At 35.2% G+C, this 19,010-nt stretch overlaps 1 protein-coding gene across 5 annotated transcripts in view; it reads left to right on the top strand.

Moving 5' to 3' along the window:
- The window catches only part of LOC143922616 (uncharacterized), a 245,997-nt gene that overhangs the window by 202,601 nt on the left and 24,386 nt on the right, over nt 1-19,010 (top strand). For all 5 annotated transcript variants that reach the window (XM_077445942.1, XM_077445943.1, XM_077445944.1 and 2 more), the window contains one exon: nt 13,512-13,667. In XM_077445942.1, coding sequence (XP_077302068.1) covers nt 13,512-13,667 — 156 coding nt within the window. The remainder of the gene's footprint in view (nt 1-13,511; nt 13,668-19,010) is intronic.

The following is a 19,010-nucleotide window of genomic DNA, read 5'->3' as shown; positions in this document are numbered from 1 at the left end:
CAGTAGCACAGAAGGGACTTGGTCCATTCTCATCTCCGGCGTCGTTGGTCGTATTCAAATATGCACATGAAATTTTAATACTACCCCTCCGGGAAACCGATGTCGTAACGAGCACTATTGTGCTATATCCGAAAACCACGACATTACATGCTCCATCCCATTTGCAAGTTAAGCGACGCCTACGATAAACCCATGCGAATTTTGACCTTCAACTTTTGAAAGTTCGCGAGTTCATCGCACCGATAGTGTTGTTGGTGTCTGCCACTCTAGTGTGGGCATTCCGAGAGAGATTGTCGGTTTTAGAGTCGTGTCTTCTTGGGTAGGGGAACGATTTTGTGACAACAGGTGTGACGGAACGGCGTTCCGGTTCGACGGCAGCTCGAAGTATCCAGACAGATGCTTCCAGCAAAAGTCGGCGACCTTGAGTGTTCCGACTCTGGTCTGTGACACACTTCTCGAGTTTTGGCTTGTTTTGTAACCACTGCTGTCTGTCTGGCCGTAAACCCGTCTCTCGCCTCCTTTGGTCAGTGTGACATCATCGTGCCGCACAGTTTCAGAACCGTCGACTCTCGAAACACATTTAATTATTGTTTCTTTGTGTGAAACTTCTTAGTAATGCTGGAATCACACCATCCGATTCGCCAGACTGGTTCTGTGATTTTAGATAGTGACGCCAAATTGGCGTCACTATCCGTTTATGCAAATATGTAGTTCTCAATTTAGCATTACCGAATTTAATATATGAACATACAGAGCCGTACCATTGATTTTGGCGCCTTTGGAAAATATAAGCGCCCCTTTATACCTTTTTTTAATAGTTAAATGGCCAAAATATATGAAAATTATCTATTTTTTTTTAAATTAAATCTATTCTATAACAATTTATTTAAAACAAATCATAAATCTTATATATGTATATAAAACGTCTTATATATGTATATAGCGTCTGTAATTCATTTCTGATTGGCTGTCGTCAAAGTCGTTTCTGATTGGCTGGATTAGCTGGATTAGCCAAAGACGTTTGTGATTGGTCGGGTGTTAAATGTTTTCGATTCAAATAAATTTAATAGAAAAACAAATCAAGATTTATTTCATGGTTTGCCGGTATTCTCATCACTAGACTTCATTTCCATTTCAATTTACTTTTATTATATCCGTGGTAGAACGGAAAAGATCATCAAAAGTGGAACCGAGCGAAGCCGGGTAGCACTACTAATTTATAATAAAACATTATATTTATTCGTGGTATTAATTTAACTATTCATACTTAAATTTTAAATTAAAATAACGCACCCATAGTTTAATTTTCTCGCTTTTATATAAGCAAACTCGGGGTTTGGTTTTGGCTTCTCTTTGAATTAACAAATCTATAGTAAAAGAAAATTACTTTCGTGAATGGGTATCCAATTTAACTTTTGAGTCCAAGTGTATTGTTCATTGTATTTTTCTTCGTAAGAAAGTTTTGCTTCAGCACCCTTTTTTGCGCCCTTGGCAATAATTGTCCCGTTGCCAATGCCTTGGTACAGTTCAGTGTACACATACTACCTCAATCTACCTTACCTTACCTTATACGTATTCCGGCCTACATAGTAGTCCGGAATTGAAAACTCCTCATACAAAAACACCTGAACAACGCCGGGCAAATCTAATATAAAATTATGAATCGTTTAAATCTAAGTACCACTCGTGAAACATCACTCGTAACTTTACCTTAACGTGGTCAGGTTTTAGAGGCCCGGGATCTAAGGGCTCTCATACAAACACGCCTGGGTAGCGCCAGGCAAATATGTTATTCTGTTATGAAATGTCATAATTTTCTACTTAGTGCCCCCCCCCCCCCCATTTGGTATACTATCTCGAGTATACCGTAGACAGGTTCCGGAAGGGCCTACATAGTAGTCTTGAATTCCCCATACAAAAACACTCTGGCAACGCCGGGCAAATGTGTTATGAAATTTAATTTCCTATACTATCTCACGTTGCCATTACTTTCAGTAGTTGAGTTTTAGAAGCTTGGAATCCAAGGGTTCCCATACAAAAACGCCTGCAAGTATGTTAGACTGCTACGAAATTTCTTAGGTTTCAAGTATCACCAGATTTAGCATATTATTTCATGGTACTCAAATTGGTACGCGGCACGTTTTCTTTTTTAGATAGTTTTGCAGTGCAAAATTTGTACATATAAAAAATGCTAGTACGCCTGATCTATGCTATGGCGATCCAGGCCAAAACTCACCGCCTGGAGTGTTTTCGGTGATATTTTATTCTTGTATTGACATAGGTTTGGCAGTGGCCGATAGCGGTGATTCACATATTTGAAGAAATGTATAAGAAACTTGTTGAAATAATAAAATTGTATGAATTAACAATGACAAAAGACACACCCATTCACAGCTAGAGTCTACCTCGACATGCCGTGCCGTACGATTGTGTGTCTGCGTCCTCAACAGTAAGATTTTCACGCACGTAAATTAAATACATGAGGATACGCCCATCATTGCTGAAGTCTATCTAGGCATGCCGTGCTGTACGATTCAGTGTATATTTCAAGGTCTACCTACACCTTGAATAAGTGGCGTCACTCATTTGTTGAACCTACATATTTCAAAGATTCGAAGTGTTTTAATTTTCTAAATGTGTATGCCTAAAATTATAAACGGATAATAGCGATAGTATAGAAATTTCACGTTCAAATTATGGTAGAAATAAATAATAAATTCTTAATCATTAATTCATGGTGAATTGGCGCTCCACATATGTACATACATTACATTTTCCTTTGTCTTCCAGAAGGCAATGGCAAACCCTCAAAGGGATACCCTTCTCAAAACATGGCAAATAGTAACACATTTGTCACTGTGAAACAGCTCGGAGCTATTTGCCATGGACGATTTTTAATCTAAAGCCAAATTTGAAAATCATCTGTCAAAATGGTTTTTAATAAATTGCCGACCAATTCCTGAAAAAAGCAACAAGCTTACACCGTTCATGACTGGTCATATCTTGACGATTTGTAAATAAAATTTCACCTCAAATTTCCTCCAGCTTCTACCAGAGTTCGTACTGACGAGCGTTTGACCCAATGAGCTATCGCTCTGCTTATCTAAGAATACTTCTACCTATATTTCTGACTCAATTTTTTATTCGATCCACATTTGAATTCTAAAAATGTCAAGTGGATGACCGGGCATTTCGATCCAAGAATGCCAGCCATGTGGTATTGTCGGTAAACATGTGGTGAAAAACGTGTTGCCTACTTATATTACATATATATACTTCTAGATTTCATAACCGTAAACAATCCATCAATTTTCAATTAGGACATGTTGCTTATACGTCTTCTTATTTTTCGTTTCGATGAGATCTGCATGTTGGAATTTTGCGGTCTTGAGTGAATTGCAGAATGCATATCAAATATTAACTCTTTTAAGTGAAATCAAGTATTTCCCTACTGTCAAAAATTGATAGTATTGATTTAAAAAGTGCTTTTCTAGGTAATCTACTTGTATATAAAACATCTACTCAAATTGGACATTCTACAAAAAATTCAACCGTTCGTATTTTTTTCTTCGGCATACTTTTTGATACTATTTGTAATTACTTCTTAATCTTAATGTGTTATCGTTTTTGCTCTTATTTATTGATGATATCATTATTTTGGTTGTGTTCATGAAACGGAATTGGGCTTTGACTCATGCTTGCTAGATTAATTGGTGAGTGTCGTCAATTCCCGAACGACTTGTTATAAATTATAAACACGGAATGTTTACAATATCTCTACCAGTGCACTTCAACCGAAGTGTACCCTAATATGTAATACCTTGATGACAGAGTCCAATCATCACGGTTTAGATCTTCCAATTAACTTGCATCATCTTATCTCTTTGACGGTTGGGTCATATCCATCCTCGACTTAATTGGCCTTCAAGTGGAAACGCTTCTTGTAAATCAATTTTCACTTCATTTTGTTCATATTGACTCATATTCTCATTCTAAATACCACGAATCGAAAATACTGCGACCATATATGTATATAAATTCCTCGTAGAATTCATTTCTCTCGTAGGGTTTCGACATTTGCCATAACTAGAGATAAATCTCTCGACTCGATAGAATATGAAAACAGAAACAAAACGAATATTCATTAATATATTAAATTAAACTGATTTGTAAAGGCATGATTGTTGGGCTCTAAAGACGTCTACATACTACCTACACGTTTCTGTTCACCCTGTTGAGATTCGAGTGCCTTGGGAAAACACTTATATAATAAATACCTATTGTGCTGGCACTTAAAGACATGTGTATCTAGTAAACAACAATACGAACATCTTAAGAGGGTATATTTATTGCGAAATAATTCTGAGAATTATATTATCAAATTTAACTTTGTGAGATCACGTTGATAGCGTCTTTATTTAATATTATTTCGAGTGCACGAATTCTCGAATACACTCTTTTGTAAACAACAAAAGCTGATAAGTACGACGTCTCAATAGCCCTATAAATCAAGCAATTTGTTGCGAAATATATCGAGAGATACTCAAGACCGAAACCCAACGCAGAATGAATCTGTTCGTAAAGTTTTTTATTTTATTTTCTACAAAAAAGCCTTATCATTTTATATTATTATAACTCGTGACCACTCGGTTGAAAGCACTACACGTTAACCACTAATCTATCCTGCTGGTTAAATAGACAAACCGTCACATAAACAAATTATAATCATCGACAAACAATGTATAGACCAATTTATAGAGCATCGTGTATGAGATATCTATGGATAAATTTGACAAACATTTTTTGCATTTTACCATTGAAGCATTGAACCATTTTAATGAAATCATATAAATTGGCAAACTCTGGTAGGAAACGGTTGATTTGGAGTCACATATCCAAGGTTTGGCCAACAGTACTGGGCCCGGGATTGAAGACGTGACCACTCAGTTGAAAATATTACACGCTGACCACTGATCTATCCTGCTAGTTATTTAAACTCAGACAAACTGTCACACAAAACAAATTATAATAATCGACAAACAATTTATAGATCATCATTGATAGAGGCATCTATGGTAACGGAAACGTACGAAATATATGGTATAGGAAACGGTTGAATTGGAGTCACATATCCAAGGTCTGGCCAGCAACACTGGGCTAGGGATTAAACCCGTGACCACTCAGTTGAAAATATTACACGCTGACCACTAATTTATCCTGCTGGTTATATAAACTCAGACAAATTGTCACACAAAACAAATTATAATAATCGACAAACAATTTATAGATTATCATTGATACAGGCATCTATGGTAACGGAAACGTATGGTAAAGGAAACGGTTGAATTGGAGTCACATATCCAAGGTCTGGCCAGCAACACTGGGCTAGGGATTAAACCCGTGACCACTCAGTTGAAAATATTACACGCCGACCACTAATTTATCCTGCTGGTTATATAAACTCAGACAAATTGTCACACAAAACAAATTATAATAATCTACAAACAATATATAGATTATCATTGATACAGGCATCTATGGTAACGGAAACGTATGGTAAAGGAAACGGTTGAATTGGAGTCACATATCCAAGGTCTGGCCAGCAACACTGGGCTAGGGATTAAACCCGTGACCACTCAGTTGAAAATATTACACGCCGACCACTAATTTATCCTGCTGGTTATATAAACTCAGACAAATTGTCACACAAAACAAATTATAATCATCGACAAACAATTTATAGAGTAATTTTACAGAGCATCATAGATATAGACATCTATGGATAGATTTGACAAATATTTTTTTGCATTTTACCATTGAACCATTGTAATGAAATCATATGAATTAGCAAACTCTGGTAGGAAACGGTTGAATTGGAGTCACATATCCAAGGTCTGGCCAACAGCACTGGGCCAAGGATTGAACCCGTAACCACTCAGTTGAAAATATTACACGCCGACCACTGATCTATCCTGCTGGTTATATACACAGACTCAGACAAACCGTTACCCAAGACAAATTGCCAGACTCCTCTGCAGACAAGTCTCAGCCTTTTTACTCGGCGGCTGAACAAGTACCGGTAGTCCACGGGCAAAAACTCGACTTTTACCTTGAAATGGCTCGTTTTTTTGGACAGCTTGAGAACAACTGACTGGTTGTTGCACCCGAACAGTACATGTGGTGGTGGTCACAGGCTCTACAACTGGCGCGCACCTTCAGTTGCCTCCGTATTGCCACACCGAGTTGGCCTCTCGTTCCACAACACTTCTTCGGCGCGTTTGTTTATAAACGATCCTCGTCATTCGTAATCGTTTTCACCTCGATTATCTCATTTTCGTGCACCGCAGTTCAGTTCCCCACCCACCCACCCACTCCCCCCCGTCTAAAATAACGTCGATGCGCAGATCCGAAACTGATTGTTTACGTACCGTTTTTGACTATTGACATTGAAATATGAGCATTCCCACCGGTCCCGATCGAGAAATGATTCAATTAAAGACGTCCAATCTATAAATTATGCAAATGCGTTTTTGCCTCGCTTGCGTATGACTTGCGTAGGTCTCGTTTATAACAAACATTCGTCACTTCAGTATGGTTCTGCTCGTCTAGCGGTAAATACCGGTCGGGCACGTGCCATCGTAGGTGCATTGGTGGTTCAATGGAGACGTTTCCTGCACTCGGCGGTTGTTGGTTTGTGATCTAGTGCTCTTTTTGCGAGGCTTTTATTATACATAATATTAGCTTTTGATCGAACGATGGGTGTAGACCGACAGGAAGACGTGTAAGTGCTTTGCCACCCTCTATCATTAATTAGTGTACATTGAGTTGTATCAAATTTCGCACAATCTAATTATGTAGAAATGTGGAGTTCTTCCATTCCATACGTTTTTTAAATGCTTTTTATTATTATTAAATTATGTTCACAATACATCTTATATATATATTTTAATATCTACCGATCATTTTCTATTTTACAATTTTAATTTACTTTCGTTAGTATTATATTATTATAATGTTAAGAAGGCTGGACACCAGCGCCTCGTCCATACAAACGTATTACACTTCTTCCTCAATTATGGCACTAGAGAAATTATTTTTTAATATGCTATGGATATCCACCATATGCATGTTTCTATCTTTTTACTAACCTCCTTTTTATGTTTTAGATTAGTTATTTTTTATAGGAGCTAGGAGCCACCAAACATTATAAAATCGCCTCGTTTTTACACCCACAAAAAGAGTCCAGCGTGCTAATTTAATGGTTGATTTTTAAAAATATACAAAGACACAAACATAGAAAATATCTTTCTCATACCGATGATGATTTTTTTTTTAAATTGGTCCAGTTTCGGAGGAGGAAACTGGAGAATACAAAACCTCGATTTTGCGATTTAAAATAGGTATTATCTGGTCGAGGCGCAACTCTCGCATTCACTCAATATATATATTGATATATATATTGACGCATTCAATCAATATATATATCGAAGAAAGGAACGGCAACAAATTTAAGGTTTCGGGTATTCAGCCCTCTTAATGTACAGCATAATAGGAAAAAAAAGCTCAAAAACCTATTTACAATTCTTATATATGCTCATAATACATCTAATACATAATATTAATTAAAGACTCTCTAAAGTCGATGACCTAAAGCAGATTGTGTTTAGGTAATCTGTGTGTTATACCTGAAGGGTATAGACATTTTGTTGTAATCACCGAGACTGTTCACAAGTGTGTTAGTATGGTTATTAGTGATTCTGTCATAGAATCTACTGGTTAGTTTGTAAGTAATGTCTGTAACAAACGGAATATTATTTATGGCATGCAGTTTTTTCAAGTTAGTATATACGGTTGTATTATAAATTATTTTTAGGGATAGGAGATACGTTAAATATCGACCTCTCTTATCTGATTTCAGATCTGCATTTTTCAGACCCGTTCTTTTCTTTTCATTGTGTCCATTCATGCAGAGACATGTGTTTAACAATTTGTCGTAGCAGTTACATATCAGCTAAATCAGTTCACAATTCAATCATTTTGGCGATCCATTAAATATTGAATAATGGACTGAGAATTGTAATCATAACACATTTCTTAACAATGGGCTTTGCTTTTATTTACATATACATATATTAAGGGGACAGAAAGTAATATACGTATATATTAAATGTAGAAAGAATTTTAAAGAACGGTGAAGTTAAATCAATATTTTGCCGAAATTGCATTTGAAACATTATCAATTACGATGACGAGATTTTTCTCGTGATTGTTGCAAAGTAAAATGTAAAATGCTATCGACGTAGCAATTTATGTCTTCTTTTGCAACGAGCAACATTTTTAAGGCTTATATGTATGTACTGTCATTAGTGGACTCAAAATATCAAATAGCTATGTTGCCACTTGGTCGTTTTCGTTTTCAACGTTGGCTTTCAATTTCCACTTCAACATTCAGCAATTTGTTGTTTGTAGACTTTTGTAACGACGAGCAACTTGTTCGCCGACTAATAATGCTAAAATAATATTATATGTACTGTCATTAGTGGACTCGAAATATAAAATAGCTTGTATGTCTCCATTTAGTCGCTTTCGTCTTCAATTTTCACTTTCAATTTTTATTTCAACATTCAACATCATGTATGCCTTACGGCAACGGTTCCCAAACAGTCGGTCGAAAACCATTATTTGGTCGATCTCTATTACGATTGTGAATTTCGACAATTAATAATGATTTCCGTATTTTAAAATAAAACATAAAAAATAATTAATTATATTAGATGTAAAGCGCTCCTTCGCAGATGAAAATTTAAAAGCTGTATGACGGTATTCAAAAAATTCAAACCATGCTTTGCTTGATAAATCGATCGTGGCATCGCTCGCTACAAAATATAATAGTATATAGAGACCAACTTATGGTCCGAAAAATTGCCACGTGAATGACGTGAAACTCCTACCTGTATATATTTTTGTATTTCCGAGCGACTTTTAGGGGAAAAAATTCTATTGTCTTCACAAATTTGTTTTTCCTTTAACGAAATCGTCACGTGTCTTGAAGTACACGTGCCCTTAATGAACTCAGAAAGAAGGGAAATGGCTTTCTTCTGAACACGTGTTACAGCACGTGTTTTGGCTTTTGATTTTAATAAGATGTCACGAGTTTCATTCAGATCAATATCGAGTACACGAAAATTTGTTCACTCGGTCCTCGGAGAATTTTCTTATTTATTTCATATCACATTTAGCATTTTCATTTTCATATATTTCTTCAGAGCATATATTTCAATTCACGACTACACCATTCATATTTATACGAAATCTAAATTCCTCTCCCACCTATCTAATCTTCACTAAAATAGAGCTTAATAACAAAAGAAAAACGTAAAAAAGTCGTAAATATAAGTAGTCCACTATTGAGGATTTTTATTTTATTATATTCAATCAATCAATCATGCGACGAGTGTACTATACATATCAAGAAATCTTTATATATAAAATTGAATGTCTCTTTGTTTGTCTGTCTGTTTCGTATAGGCTCCTAAACCACTCAACCGATTACAATGGAACTTTCAGCATTTGTTGTATGTATGTCCGAGAAGCATAATGTGAAAAAACCTATTAATAATAATATTCGTAATTATGATTTTACCGACGCGAAAGTTTGAAGCGCCATTGTGTAGTCAAGGAAAAGTTTTCGTTGGTAACCACGTTACCAGTTGGTTTATGACAACACGGCGTTAAAGAGACGTTAGTTGAGCTCCAACCATCACTTGAAACGGGAACGAGAACGGGAATTGCATGCCTTATTCAGCTAGTTATATATATTTAATACATAATTCAAAACCGTTCATGACATCTATGGTCAGATATTGCAAACATCGTATACAATACGATTAATAAACATTTTTATATATGTACAACAATACAATAAACATCCACAGAGACATCTATCGAGGGAAACCCGGCGAATCCTCGGATATAACACAATAACCAACTATCACATGAATATAAACATTCCAACCATCACTTGAAATGGGAACGGGGACGGGAATTGCATGCCTTATTCAGCTAGTTATATATATTTAATACATAATTCGAAACTGTACATGACATCCATGGTCAGACATTGCAAACATCGTGTATCGGATCAATAAACATATTATACAACAATACAATAAATATCCACAGAGAGACATCTATGAAGGGAAACCCGGCGAATCCTCAGATATACATAATACAATAACTCAAGATTTCGCGCGAGGAATGGGGAGGGAAAGCTAATTTCGCAGGAATCGTTTCAATGAAAATCAGAAAAATTGGCAAACTCTGATAAGAATCGACCGACCTGGTTTCTAACCAAGTGTGACTCGAACTAACAACCAAATAGCAAGAAATGCTTACCACTAGTCCATACTGCTGGTTTAAAAGACAATGACGAACACAACAGCAATCACTCGACCGATTATATCATACAGTGAATAAAAGCCTCGTCTATCAACAGACAAAAATGTCATCTACAGCCAAAAAGTTTCTACCAGTATGCAACTGCTTACTGATAACACAACATCGGTTCCCATTTTCAGTAAACATATGTATACTAGAAGCTGTTAACAAACGACAAGTTAAATACTCTTTTCAAAATAAACTAAAGGCAACAACTTGATAGTCCTCGACTTTACTTAACGACCCTTGAAATACCACGGCCCCTTCGAAATGAATTTTCCTCTCCTCCGAGTGACCCGATTTGCGAGACGATCGATGCCAGACCTTTGTTGCCCATTGTGCAATTTTTATAGACTCTGGGTGCAACAAGTCCTATTATTGCACAAACAATGCACATTGTTTAATGATTACGCACCCACTCGTCTATTATATTATATGTATATATGTATGTACACTCGAGTGCTATTCCAACTCTTATCTACTCGCCGTGTACCCCTGGTACTAGTTATATCAGAGCTTTCCAAATTATGGTGACTATGGTATGTCATCTGGAGTGCTGTTTGGGTGTTCTTTTACGACTGATGTGGATGTGGAAATTTTAATGCACCAGAAGTATGTACTTCAAGTGGAGAAGTGTTGCTGTGAACAAAAAAATGTGATTCTGAGCACCGAGAGGTCAGTGGGCTCGATTCCGTGAGCTGACCCCGATTGAAAAGTATTTATTCCGAGTAAAATCATTCATGCTGCCGGTCAAACTTGGATATTTGTGACTCCAAGTCGATCGTTTCCTATCGGAGTTTGCCAATTTATCTGATTTCATTGTTGAAGGGGTTCCTCCATCAAATAGGCAAAAACTATCCTACCCACTATGTCACCACTATTTGAATATGATTTCAAAAATTTATTATCTATAACATAGATGTCTTTTTTAGTTATGTAGTATTTGTATTATGCTTATATGTATGGTCACAGAAACGCGTTTTTTATAACTGACGAATCTTTAGTTATATCCTTTCCAATATCATCTCAAAGTTTCAACTGACACGATCCATTTTTACACGGTTTTTTAGCTGCACTTCCTCCGTTAGTATGGACAAATTTCTTACAATCTTGAAACTTTGCCATTTTGCGAGGTTTGGCCGCCGATAGAGATTTCAATCGAGTCCTCTAAGTCGATGGTGAAATATAATCATAATAAACACGTTTGAGAATTCAAAAATTGACAACTATCCCATTGCCAATTAATAGCCAGTAGCCTTGTTTGTTTGACTTTCCGCCCCTTACTTTTGTCATATTTTAGTTGTTTTTCTGTTGTAACGTTTCCAGCTTACGAGAACCTTTCAAATCGATAATTCATCAACCTTTTTTGACAAACGTAACCCTTTGCAGACTATTATCCAAAATTTATACAACAAATATTACACTTTTTTGTAATTTAGTAAGCCTTCAAACTCTCCATCTCCCCCTGACTGTGTTCAAGGAGCTCGTACGTGTTTAAATCTTTACTATACAGCTTAATATACAATTCTGTAGTCGATTTTTTAAAATTAGCAATCTTATAGATCCTCAAACAAAGAAAAAAATCATATGAATTTCTCAATTCCGCCAATTTATACAATAGTTTGTCAAAATGCTATTAATTTGAATTTAAATCATTGTTCAGGGAACATTTTAGGCATTCTTTGTTTCGTCCTTTTCATTTTCTTGTCTCATTTTTCCATATTCTACTTAATCGAAGATATATGTACTTTCGACCAGGAATCGCCGTTCTAAACGAAATACCACATCTAGTAGTTTCTAATGTATCAATTTTGATAGAACGTATATATTCTTATTTAGATCAATTCAATCAGATATAAGTTTCAAATCAATAATTGTTCATCTGATCCATTTGGGTCAGTGTGGGTTTATACGGGTTAATCTTTTCCTTTCTTTTGTATTTTTATTTTATGTTAAAAGGCAAAAAAACTTATTTTAGAAGGCAAAAAAATATTCGCCATTTCACAAACCAATTTGTATCCTAATTAGAGCAGATGCTCGAATTCAGAACATTATAAAATCTTTAAACTCAAATGTTCTTGTAATAAAATGAACATCCCTGCTGGTTATTAAATTTGTACTTAAAGAAAAAAGTATTTAGTTAATAATAGATTTTTTCCGTACAGTAAAATAAATATAATATATAATTTTCTAGGCGTAACAAATAAACGTTAGATAACGTTATCGTATTTGAATATCTTATCAATCTGATTTGAAGTGTCGATTGGTTTTGCCTGCATTCTCACTTATGAATAATTACACACTTGGAAAACGATTTTTCGATCGACGCTCGATTTGTTTAATTAATTATCATATACAGTTAAGTAAAACAACAAACAGTCTATCATAAAGACAGTTGTTTTGCTTGTTTATTTACGAATATACACGTGTCTATTATATTGAAAACATTGAATTTGATTTTGAAACAGTTGAATGAAACAATCGTCACTTTTAATCATTTCAGTATAGAGTGAATATGTATGTATGTGTGTTATTAAATTAAACCTGAACTTGATATTTTTGATTTCGCCAAAATTTCTTATTTAGTTACATATGTTTATGCAAGTTTCGTATTCTCAGATCAGATAGGACTTTCACCGTTTAGATTCTTACAGCTTTCACTCTCGAATGCTGGTTTCCTTATATAGAGTTCATGACAACTTTCAGCATCTCGTTTGCACGAGCATTTAACAGACGTGTCACATTATCACGAACTATATTTGCCGATAAATCTCAGACACGAAATTTTCCGTAGCGAGACATGCTACGACGGACCCGATGGGAGGTTTCATCTCGAGTATTTCATCTCGATCACTCTATTGATTGTATTGTATTGTCTAGACAAGTTGCTCGTCGCTGAAAAACAGATTTTCTTAACAATTTCGCCATTAGTCAGTAGGCTGGCCAAGTAGCAACAGTTAGACCCAAAACTTGTACAGAAACATTCGTTTGTTGCCTCGGTGGCTATTCTCTACGCCAATCTTTCGGAGTCTATTTACGATTAGATTTCTTATTTGCTGTCTAATTGTTTTCAGATCGGAGAGGTCGAAAGTCCGAGTCTCCTTTTACCAGAGTGTGTGCGCACAAAGTGTGGCTGAGCAGCAGTTCCTGGAGCCACCAGAAGCTGCCCCACCAGACTCTTTAGCCATGGCTGCATCACCGGATCCTGTAGTCTACAATAGGCAAGCCAGGTAATTATAATTGCATACATATGCATACATCATTGAATGGCAGACCCTACAATAAAGGAGCTCTTGAAATTCAGCAAATCAAACAAAATTCCAAGTCATATATATGTACATACATAATGACCTGCTATGAAATATGATAGGTACTATTGAACAATTGACACTACGTGAAATCAAATAAGGATTTTTTTACTTGCTTACCTCATACATAGCTCCGTGCAACGTTTAGCAAATACTAATATTAGTAATCTAATATATAATTTGGTAAGAGACTTTCTATGTTTGTTTGATTCGTAGAATCCGTGACGTCATCGAACAAATCAAAGTTTCTATGCCGACGATATTGATATCGTTGAATTTTTTTTTTTCGATTAAAATAAATTTAATAAAAAAACGAATTGATAATTATTATTTAATTAGCCATTTGTTTAAGTGGTTTATATTACAAACACTGAGCGAAGCCGGGTAAAACCCGGCGAGGTTTATATTACAAAAACTGAGCGAAGCCGGGTATGTGGCGAGTGCCTAGACAAGTATGGAGATTTCGAAAATTATCTTTTGTTTACGCACGCACTCGCCCAGGTCTGTGAGAACTCCAGCGTATCCTTTGTTCGGCCACTTACCGAGTCCTGTTAGCCTAATCCGGCCTCTCTATTTTTCATCCACGAATGAACTTAGACAGTGGATACTGTCTCTCTCTCTCTCATCTTCCCACGTTACAGTACTTATTATTATACATTTAACTTTATTTTAATGCATGTATCAATTATTTTTCGTAAACCACCCGTTTAAATATCAACGGGCACAACACTAGTAATAAATAATTACAAAAAATCATCAAATACTTTTTTTTCTACTAAGCAAGACATTATTTAGCTACCAGCAGGCTTTCGTCCTAAAGGCGCAGATACTGAATGGTACGGCACGTTTTGTCTAGTAGATTCCAGCTGTGACGGGCGTATCATAATATCATTTGATTAATTCGTACGATCTTATTATTTCAATAAGTTTCTCCCACATTTCTTCAAATATGGGAATCACCGCTACCTAAACCTATGTCGATACACCGAAAACACTCCATTGAGTAAGTTTTGGCCTGGATCGCCACAGAATATATCAGGCGTGCTAGGTTTTTTTTTCACATGTGCAAAATTATCTAAAAAAAACGTACCACGTACCATTCTGTATGTCTGTGCCTTAAGTTGACTACTTCGTTGAATTCAAGATAATAATTGTATCCATTACGATACAGTGACTTGGTAAATATTGTAATTTTTAATGATGCAACATATTGTTATCCTTACCTGAATGAATTGTGAGATACGATTCTTAGAAAAAAAATTATTTTATTAAGTTATGTTTTATATTTCTATAAAATTACTTTATTCGTCCTTATAATGAAAGGATATTTCCGCCAGTTTGTAAAAAAATGCTCTTTACAATTTTTTACATAGCCTTTAATAGAATTTGAATAGAAGTATATTGGCTTTTCTTGAATATAGGTCATGGAAAATTGCTCTCATAATATGGAAAATTGTTCTCATAATGGCGTTCGTAATATGTACCTATACAAACATACAATTTCACAAAATACATATGCCACTTAATGGTACTGTAATTTACGTCAGTTATAACACTGCATTACAATGCAAGCTCCACTTATTAAAACAAACAAATCGATTTATAGTCTCAATACAAACTCGAAAGTAGTTCTCAATTTTTTTATTGTATAGGAAACGAATACTGTATTAGTGAACAGACACTGTAACATTTTTATATATTTTAAGAGTGGGGATAATAGGCCTTTTGCTAGTGCGTATCTAAGATGAAATACGTCACCTTTAGATAAAAACACCATAAAACTAAATTTGTTATGCTTTGGGCTATTGAATTGAATTCATATTTACAACTGGTCAAAACTTGAACAAACATAGGACTCAAATTTACGTTCGAATTGTTCACCGATTGAAAACCTCTGCCACATTAGAACTACAAACGACGAATTATCGAAACTTTTCTGTTTCGTCACGACTTATCAAAGGCTTAACTTTTCGGTCTAATAAAGATACTCTATTTAAGTATAACTCGAAGGAAAACCGATAACACACGTTAGTAATTATTATCGTCAAAGTTTACCCAAGAGTGACCCACTTTTATATGTGTAATTTATTTTCTATTATATCGGGTCCTTAAAACACAAAGGTGATAACTCGAATGTTTCACTTGCATATATTAAGTTGGTAGTAGAGATTGCATTACCAGTTTTACCATCGATTTACCGGTAATTTCTGGAAAATATTTCATTGAGAATTAAGTACAGACATATTATTGCATTACAAATTGTGGATTAGGTCGTCTGGAATTTGTTTATTTTCAATATCAAATGTCCAAAATGACTTAAATTTTGAGCTGAATGAATCGGGGGTATGCAAGGCAGTAAACCCATCATATTTTTCATTTGTTGAAATTTGTACAGTGGTAACTTCATTGTAATAAGTTGTAAATAGTAGCAGTTTGACAAAATCTTAAGAGCGAAAATACAATAGCACGTTCTTGGCATCGTGCTGTGAAAAATCTGCATAGGTTATTTTTTTTAGACAAGTTTCTGCTACATTTCTTTAAATATGGGAATCACCGTTATTGATCGATGACAAACCTATGTCAATATAGTACAAGGATTTAAATCCAAGTTCTGTGGCATAGATTATGCATGATAGCGTTTTTTTACACGTGCCTCGTGCCTCTTTGTGTGTTTTTGCCTGGCTACACTGATGCATGGTTAAGAATGGCAACACAGACCCACCAAGTCGTAATAAATTCGATCAGATAATTGTGATTATTTATTATTACGAATGAACTTTATGTATTTTATGAAAGTATTCAACTGAGATTTATTTTTAATTATTTACGGTTAACGTTTTTAGAAAAAGTAACCACACACAGTTTCACGTAATTTTTTTTTCATCATTAAAAACCGGTAATGGGAGAAATTATTTACAGTTTACCGGTAAATGAAATTTGCCGGTAAATTTCAATCTCTAGTAGGTAGTAATTTGTTTCTTCGCTTCTTTAAATTGGGTAATTTCAACCCCACAAATGTTTTCCCGAAGAAAAAACCATTAGAATTTTAAGCCTAAATCACTGTATAGTTTTTAAGAAAATTTACATAATAATAAATATAAAAACAGACGCGATATATGTTTGTGTGTATGTGCGAGTGCATCGACAAGTATGGAGATTTCAAAAAAACTAATTTTAAAATACCAAGAGTATACGTTATTTATAGGGATGTAGCGTGACGACCGATCGTGTCGAGGAGACGTGTATAAGTGGGGACCTTAGCGTCTGACATGCTCCTGATATTGAGCACTTGCGTTGAAACGGTTGACGTCAGCGTCAGATGCGCTGCGCGTACACACAAAGTCCACGAATAACACACATTCATTCATCATTTCGAACCGGTGGATTAGTTGGATTGGCGAGCGTGTAATGCGCGCACTCAACTTTTTACTATTAACACATGTACGCGCCTATAAATTACCTTACACTATATTTATATAGTGTAACACAACTTTATTTTAATTCTTGTATCAATTCCTTTCCGAAACCACCCGTTTAAATCAACGGGCATAAAACTACATAGTATTAAATAATATTAGTGACAGTTTTAATTCTTATTATAAATGATATCCTTCCCAAAACCATACATTGGAAAGTCAGCGGGAAAAATCTTTCTTAAATATTATCATTTTTATATTCAGTCTGCTCGATTAATTGTAATCTTTTAAACGTTGTCGTGAACAATTAATTATCTTGTTTGCGCTCTAAGGATGCGATATTTTTCATGACGCACAGTGATACCTGTTGAAAAATCGGGTAATGTTAAGTACAAAATTGTCTCTTTTTTCGTTGTTGAAAATTCCATTATAAAATCCGACAACACAGTGTAATCATGATAATGATGATGATGATGATGACGACGAACGTACTGGAACGGGTAACGGTACTGCCCTTAGTTACCAACACGCATTTCCGCGCCAAGTACTGCCATAATTGTATTAATTGTGGCAACACCGGATATGCACGATACCCAATTCGGCACCGCCGCATCAAAATATATTATATATAGACTTTGGTGCGTTACTATACAAAGGCTTGATCCCAAAGTTCCAAAAACATCGGACTCAATTGCCAGCTGATTGTTGATCCCGACTTTCTAGCTAAAATTGTACATATGTACGTTGGCGGTTGAATGTCTCGCGTACTATCAGCATATGTTGTCATTAGTCAGTGGTTTGGAGTCTTATTATTGAACTGTCATTGTATGACAAAAGTATCAATATCCAGCGGCATACCTCAATGGTTAGCTTGTAAGGCTTTCAACTGTGTGGTGACGGGTTCTATCCCCGGTGTATGCTGCTGGTTATGAGACTTCAAGGTCTTCAGAGCTTGCCAATTTATCTGATTTCATTGTTTAAACGGTTTCTCATCAAATCGGCCACTTACCGTCTATTTGTCACAACAATGGAATATAATTTATCAATATACATATACATAGGTACATATATACAGTACAGTATGCAAAAATTTGGCCATGCGTTCCTTTGGGGAAACCTGGTAAATGTAAATTTTATGAAATAAGAAAAATGCCTCAACTGATAAATAACACTGTTCGACACGAAAAACGGTTCAGAGACGAGATATGACTTTTCTTATAGATATATAGAGCCCAGTAAACAAGAAGATTGGCTCGAGATTCCGAGATATATGTTTTTTAAATCGTGCGGTTTTTCTATATCTTGGTTTTGTTCGGTCGATCTCTCAAAATCTGTCGATTTCCTGTTCAAAATGAATAGTGGAATCTATATTCGGGTATTTTGTCCTGCATTTGTAGTACTTTTCAGCTTTCAAATCTCTCTAAGTAGTCATCCAGTTCAAATCAAAAGTCAAAAGTACGTGCTTTCACTTGGGATTTTTTCCCACTGTTATTACTATTTTATATTGAGTATTTTCTATTGAAACATGTTTATTGAGATAGTGTTCTGACCACACTATTTTTTGTTTTCGTTTAAAAAGGTTAATTGGAAGTGTGCTGAATTTTAAATCGGTAAAATTGCGAGCTAAAAGCTAGTACTAGTATTTACTCGTATTTACACGAATCTGAATTGAATTAATAGGGATAATATATTAAATTATCTTTATATGTGAATGAAATAAAATTCCACTTAGAAAAATCATATTTCTACTATTCTTGTGGATTAATAACAAAAATTCGTTTATTTTATCGAGGTAAGCCAGTTATCAATAGAATTTTTGTTATTAATCCATAAGAAATATGATTATAAT

Source organism: Arctopsyche grandis, chromosome 2 (genome assembly GCF_051622035.1).
Source record: "Arctopsyche grandis isolate Sample6627 chromosome 2, ASM5162203v2, whole genome shotgun sequence".
NCBI classification, from domain to species: domain Eukaryota; kingdom Metazoa; phylum Arthropoda; class Insecta; order Trichoptera; family Hydropsychidae; genus Arctopsyche; species Arctopsyche grandis.
Note: the sequence above shows the minus strand (reverse complement) of the source record. Positions and strands in the feature narration are given on the sequence as shown.